The 7,796-nt window shown below is 33.7% G+C and overlaps 1 protein-coding gene across 1 annotated transcript in view; it reads right to left on the bottom strand.

Annotated features, from left to right (window-relative positions):
* LOC106470520 (insulin receptor substrate 1-B-like) overlaps positions 1–7,078 on the bottom strand; it is a gene marked incomplete at its 3' end in the record, with an annotated part of 88,217 nt that extends 81,139 nt beyond the window's left edge. Inside the window, exons 1-3 of the mRNA XM_013931080.2 lie at positions 7,034–7,078; positions 4,801–4,894; positions 3,572–3,907 (exon numbers count right to left, since the gene is read on the bottom strand). Of these exons, the coding sequence (XP_013786534.2) occupies positions 3,572–3,679 (108 nt within the window). The remainder of the gene's footprint in view (positions 1–3,571; positions 3,908–4,800; positions 4,895–7,033) is intronic.
* Positions 7,079–7,796: the final 718 nt, after the last annotated feature.

A 7,796-nucleotide genomic window follows, 5' to 3' on the forward strand; every position in this document is an offset into this window, starting at 1 on the left:
GACTGAAAAATTTCATTTTTTTTCTGAAAAGATGGTGTCTATTTACTTGTGACCACGTTGTGTACATTAATTAAAAAAATCAAATTAGGAGTTTTTAAACGCTCCTTGACTATGATAGCTTTCTAGCGCCACCTGGTTGTAAAACATTTTCAGCGCTACTGCCATAATTTGTTTCACCTCCGCCAGGCTGCAGACCGTCCCAGTGCTATTAGGCTGCGATTTTTTTTTTCTGATGCAGTCACTGCTCAGAATATCTGCTAGTAAAAAGAATGATTGAAAACTGAATGACCAGTATTATAATGAACAGGCTAGGTCATCCCTTTTTTTGCAACAAGTACTTGGCAAGAAACAATTTTGCTCAGATAACTTTTGAATTATTCACTGACCAATACAATATTAAAAATAAGTGTCCTAGTAGTTTATGATAGGCAATGTCCAGTAGAAGACGGATAAATTATACACTGACTGACCATTTTATTAGGACTCACCACATACACACATACATTTGTAGATCACTTCACCTGTTTACATATCAGAACATACTGATTAGTTGAAGTGTGAGAAAGATGGAGTCCAGTAATTACGGAGACATTGTTATACTATGGTTATTTTACAATTCATGGACATTGTTATACTATACATCAATTCATGGACATTGTTATACTATGGTTATTTTACACAACAATTTATGAACTCTCCGACTTTCAAAGAAATATGTTATTAGGTGTCAATCTAGCAAGAGTACCGTTATCGTATACCATTTCTTTGGCTGTTCAAAGGCATCTATCAACTGTACCAATCGAACCTTGCACTAAGAAAACCTGTTGTTGACTGACTGAAAGAAATGTCCACTGGATTAAGTTTGACAGACGTCCAACGGTGTGTTAATTAATCATTTAATCAACAGAATCTTGACTATTTCTAACGTTCCATAGGAAGAACACAACATAAACTTTTATTTTGCAACTAGCAACCACTCTTAAAATCGCTTATCTTAGTGGCAGAAATAGAAAAGCACAGCGCTAAAAGTGCAAACTGTATACAACAAGTCAGTAGATCTTGCTTATTTTGTTCCTGAGAGAGTATGGTACTGGAGTGGTGTATTAGTATGTGAACATTCTAGTGGCAGATTCCTTAAGAAAAACAAATAATAACCAAAACGTACCTTAAAACAAAGGGCGCCCGCAGGAATGGGCAAGTGCCCCCCCCCCGGATTTTGAAAAAGAAAAAAAATTACGAAATACGTGAAATTCTTCTTCTTTGTTATTGGAAAATCATAAGGTATTTGTAACTACAGGGGTATTCACCCTCCTAATATTTTTTTGTGCGGACACCCTTGCTTAAAACTTTTGATAATTATACGTACCTCACTTTGTTGCACTTTCGTGATTCTTCCAAACGATAATTCAACAATTCAACGCACTTATATCGTCCATTAAGTTTACATGGTTATTAAATATGTCAATGTTCATAGACTAGAAGTAAACAAATTTATATTGGTTCATAAATGTGTACTTGTTTACTGAATTACGCACAAAGGTACTCGAGAACTATCTGCACTAGTCGTCCATAATTTAAAAATGGTAGACTAAAGTGAAGGCAGATAATCAACACCACCCACCGTCAACTCTTAGGCTACTCTTGTCAGACTGAATAGTGACAATTCACCATCACAATTGAGAAGCATGTACGATTCAAGGAGCAGAGCAGGCTTTTATTTTTTGCGGTATCGGGACGCGAACCATAGCTACATAATCCGACATGCTAACCACTAGACCGCGCTCGTCCCGTTCATAAAGGTACGAAAATATCCAAATACCGCAGACTCAAGTATGCGAGATATTTTTCGCTTTCTTGTATTTAGTAGTTTCTTACTTTAGAAACATTTCTTACCAGACAAACGTAAGAGTGAGCGTGAGACAAATAAATGAGTACTACGTCTGGAAGTCACGTGGCTCGTATTTGGCGCCGTTAGAGAGATGAAACCAGTTTGGTTGTTGTTTTCAGGTTGAACAAAATAACAGGAACGTGTTTTAAATAACTGGTACCGAAGCCAACATAGTTTCGGGTGAAAAAAATTGTCCAAATCTTTCTGATTTTTTCTGTTGTTTTTTTCTACTTGCAGACTTCCATTGCAAAGATGTCAAGCTCATGAACATAGGTGCGCAAATCCAATTTTATTCCAAATTTATTCCAATACACTATGTAGTTACGTCGTAAAATTCGTTGTCAAGTTAGAAGTTGGCTATAAATAACGCGCCTTGATGTCAAATTAACATGACGAGCTTGTGGCTTGTATGCAAACAAGGTTGTACTACTTATGCAAAAGCGAGATAGTTCTGTAAATCAAACTATGAATTATGATCCTAAATCACAATACAGTTACTCTGTTAGTGTTTTCTATACAAACCAGGAAGCAATCACGAGTCCGTGTTTATTTCATTATGCCTGTATCCAACTGAAATACTGCTCGAAGCTACTAGATCTTCGTATTATTGACTGCTAGCGTCATACAGGGGTGTTTTTTAATAATGCTCTAACCGTTCATATCAGTTGATATATATATATATATTTTTTTTTCATTCTGTAAATGGTATTCTGGTATATTTAGTACAGAGTTGTAAATTTTAAAAAATCATTATAATCATACAAGTGTAACATCAGAAACAACAAATTTATTTATGTAGATAAAGACTTGTGTAAATACAGCTTTTAATGTGTTAGATAAAATTTTGTATTTTCTCTTGTTCTAAACGTTTTTACAACTACCACTATGGAAACCCTCAAAGATTCAGAGAGGCCCGGCCCACTTCTATCTTTTGAGGCCCCCGACTATAGTAAAAATAAAAAATGATGACACATGAAACAAAATAAGACAATCATTAGCCCCCCCCCCAAAAAAAAAGGTTCACACACGCAGGAAAGAATATCTACACTTCGTGAAGCGTCGTACAAAACTCGAAAAAACACCACCTTATAGTTTTTTATTTGCTTGTTTGTTTGCAATTAAACACAAAGCTACACGATGGGCTATCTGTGCTCTGCCCACCACTGCAGACATGCCGCTGTGCCACTGGGGGGCCCACCTGATAGTGGAAGGTAAGTCTCTCCCAGGTTGGTCACTTTTTAATCAATAATAAAAAAAAAGGAAGAGAGCACTACAGTAAATAAACTCAGATGGAATTACCCTGGTATAACATTTAGTCATGTAAAAAGCCCTGCAACAGCTGGTAAATGACAGAGGACATAGCATTAAGCATAACTAATGATGTCGCATATCCACATTCTACCAGCAATCTTTGAATAATAGAACAGCGTGTATTTTCAACCATATAGTTAAGGATACAAGTAAAGATATAACTGAAATTCATTAACAAGTTCAAGAATAAACAGCCTTTCATATTATTACTAAAAAGTGTAAAAATACACTAAAAATTAATCAATCTTAATATTAAAAATAATTTTGCATGTTATTTTAAAGTAACCAATTCATGACATTAGAAATTTCGATCTGGTTGTTATGCTAGCCCTGTTATATTTTATACTGAACAAATGTACTGATACAATATACCTTCAACTTCTTTAAATAACCTGTCTTTATCACATCAGATAGTGTTTCGTAATCCGGACTGGGCGTGAGGTTTTTTCTGTTATTGGACTCTTTCCGTTTCAGTGACATGATCAAGATTGGTCCTTTTGAAACCTTCCAAATTTATGGAGAATTTTCACGCACGGTTCATGCTCCCACCTGCAGAGTCGGTTTCTCTTTACGTTTTCGTGGAAACAAAGAATACTGCCTTCAGTTATCACAGTTGTTACACCTATACGAGTTGACGATGACGATTAAAACGGGAAGTTGATCGTACAAATTCTCAACGAACGGTACTGTCTTGATCATTTCTTTTAGCTATTAGAATAAGATTGAATGAATTTAGCATGAATGTCGTAAAAGGGCAATGTATTTTATTATCTGATCCACTCAAAATTAAAATAATTAAATAACAACGTTGCCTATGAAATAATTTTACATTAGTATACATTGCATGCACGCACTGTATTACATGTCCATATTTCGTTAATCAAGCATAAAATTACTTTGATTTTCAGTCAGTTGGAAATTAGACGTTCACTGCTTTACTGTAGGGAAGTTAAACTTTAGCAGGATTCAGTTTAAACAAGTCAAATTATCAACCTCCTGAGCACGTGAATGGGGCAAAATTTTATTCTACATAAACCTCAAAAAAAAATTCTAAGCACCAAAAATTTATCTGTACGTGAACTTAGGAAAACGTTAGTTCTATTTTCGTGCATAATCTCAACAAACTATCACCCTGATAAATTTGTGATAAATATGGATTTCTACCGAGTTGAAATAAAATTCACCAACTAAGTTTGTTACTCGAAGAGGATGACAAATCTCAGTCAGATGTTGGTGCCTCTAAATAATATTTTTATAACTATAAAACCAGGTTGAAAAAGGTGGATTTACAGCGGAGAAGAAAAGTGATCAAAGTTTCAGTTTAACAAGCTTCTTATACATCGCTATTTTTTAAACCAATAAACCAGAAAGGTTATTCAATGGTCGTTTAATACTATTACACTAAATGTTAAACAGCCTGTATTTAAGAAAATAATCGGGTTAATATCAAATGAAAATTATCTACAACGAATGGCTTGAGCATCCACTCCCATTACGGTCCAAATTTCACTAATACGTAAATAATATTCATTTTCGTAAAATGGTTTCAAGGCTTTAAATACTCCGAAATATTCAAGAGGTATTAATTATAAATATCTTACCATGTTACAACTTCTTTTCGTGGTAGAGACCTTATAGACAGGAAGGTAAAACCTTGTTATGGAATTGTGCTTCTCCAAGAGCTAAATCGGGTTGCTGAATGAAATGCAACAATTAAGCTGTGAAAGCATTATTAAACAATAATAAAACAAAAAAAACCATTCCAAATCGTTACTGTTTTCTTTAGTTGATTGTACATATTTTACGAAAAAAAGTTTACCATTCATATCTTTCATCATCTGTCCAGAAACGACTTAACGCAAATAAAACTGACCCAATTAAAAACAAAAACTGATGTGATGTGACTTAATGGACACGTTTGATATTCAACAAAAAGGTGAATAAAGTCGGTACAAAAATATGTTTCCATTTATTAATGATATAAAAATATTAGATAGATGTTAAAACAAATATGCGATATTCACAAACTCGTACTTTATTGAAGTGTATCGGTATAAAACTATAAAAAATTGTATATACACCTAAAGAGATTTATAAAATTGCTCTAACGATGTTTTAGGATATTTCTATTTCTCTCCCCTGGTGGTATGTCTGAGGACTTATGATATTAAAAATCGGGTTTCGATACTCGAGGTGGGTACAGCACAGATAACCCACTGTGTAGCTTTGCGCTTAGCAACAAGTAACATTTTTAAGTATTACTAAATACACACTGAAGTGAAATTTACTAATAATTAAAATAACCGTCTACACACGAAGAACTTAAACTAATATGCGACTGTCAAATTTATCAATACAATTACACGTTTGACAGGCACATCGGAACGTACAAAACAGTGGGAGACGGCAGTTGTAAATGAAGAAAATTGTCTGATAATCAATAAAAACGTTTTAAAATATTATTCAACTATTTCACACAATAAGAAGCACTGTATTGTACGTACAAAATAAAAGGTAAATTGTTTGCCGTGTTATAAAATCGCAATTTCACACGTTTGCTTTGTCATGTATGTTTGATATTACATGTTTTTCGAAAGTGAAACGCTAATAAAACATTGTCTACGTTTAATCATGCATGACTGAACAAAAAGCTCAACGTGTACGTAGGAAAACAGTTCAACGGGCTAATACACCGATGTGGACAGGCTACCCGTACACCATTATGTTTTAAATTAGTATTACAAGCAGTGCGGAAGAAAAGAGAAGATTCATATATATGTAATTAAACAAAAGCAAATTAAGAACTGGTCGGAGGTTATTCAAGAAGAGAATTTGGTTCAAAGTATAATACACAACAGACCCGTAAGAAGATTTGTATAGGGATTCTTGAATAAAAGAGCATTTACAGTCAAGTCTGTCCGATTTTTAAATTATCTATCAACACATAAATGGTGGATGTGCGAGAGCAGGAAGTAAAACACAATTTAATATAGTGTTCTGCAAAAATAAATCAATAAAAATAAAAACTTAAAATTAAAGAGACTCTCTGTATTCAGAAGTTAAAACCTAATATTAATTATTCATCGTTGGAAATGTCTGTTAAGATATGAAACTAAAGATTTGCTCTAATTTTCCACAGAAACACTTAAAATAGCGAATGTTATAGAAGACTAAATGTGGCAAAGTCTCTTAACAAAAAATGACAAACTTTAAGAGAGTTTCCAGCAAAACAAACTTGAATTGACTTATTATCATAAACCTTCCCCCAAAACTTTGTTTACCACCTAAGTTAGTTACTTGTACAAGACGAGGTAATAAATACTAAATATTTTATGTACATAACCGAGTGTCAGCGTTTCATTTCATGAGCTCGTGGATTGGTAATTTAAACACTTACCTGGTTTCGTACTTTTGTGTTAAAATTACATAAATAGCCTAAGAAAATTGATACAGTCTGTCTTTTCGATTTTATACACGTTATTTAATACCAGTTTTTAAGCTATATTTTAAAGTAATAATGCACCACAGTTCAGTAAAAAGTGTTCGCTTACACATCAAAAGTTCACGTGGTGACTTTTTCGTCTGAGTGTCAATGCTACCGACAGTAAATTAGGCCAACGTGTACCGGTGCTTGCTGAAAACACATCGTGTCCAAATCACATACATTCATTTTAGTTTCTTACAAAATACAAACTGTTATGTTACATTTACGAAAAATTATACTAACCGCATGCTCAACCATTACTCGTTAATCCTAAACATTGTACATAATTAAACATTTAGAGATAAATATAAATTAGTAATAATTGCTGTACATTAGGCAGAATAACTTACACGCATGCGGCATGTCCCACATGGAATGCAAGCTCTACAACTTACAGAACGACCCTGTCTTTGGCGCTTGTGATCAAATTGTTTATTAGCACTGTTTCTTTAGGATGACGACAGAGGGCAGGAATATCCAATGCTAGATTTGTCTATTGAACAAGTTAAAAATTTAAAGAGAGAAAAAAAGAAGAAATAAACAAGCAATAGAAACAATTATCATTTTGTTACAGCTTAAAAGGAAATGGTCAAGCTATCCAAAACATGTAACGCATAAAAATACTATGTTATAATCTAATGTAGCTAAAATAAATAAATAACACGTGATCTTTGATTCTAGTATATTAAAGTTGTTGCATATTAAAATGTACTCTTGGAAAATGTGAAAGATAAATGTTGAAACATATTTGAATGTAGTTTCTTTTATCGACAACAGTAGTATTACTCACTAATGAGTTCCATGTTCTTTGCTGCCCTTTGGAACTATTTCCTCCTTTTTATTCTAAAAACCCTCAGCAAAGGACGACGGGGTCAATATTAGGACATATATCTTGACAACTTTCACAGATCTTCCATTGCACATGAACGTCAGCCTCTAAGACTAAGTTTAACCAGACCCAAGTCACAATAGTCCATTGAAGATGATGTTGCTATGATTCTAGTTTCTTCGGTCATCTTTCTTGTAAAAAATAACTGTTAATTTCCATATGTCAGTAGAACCTTCTAAGTCATTATAAACTTCAAATCCACGTTTAATTTCCTGAACTGTAGC

The sequence above is a fragment of the Limulus polyphemus genome, unplaced genomic scaffold (genome assembly GCF_000517525.1).
Source record: "Limulus polyphemus unplaced genomic scaffold, Limulus_polyphemus-2.1.2 Scaffold4060, whole genome shotgun sequence".
Lineage (NCBI taxonomy): Eukaryota > Metazoa > Arthropoda > Merostomata > Xiphosura > Limulidae > Limulus > Limulus polyphemus.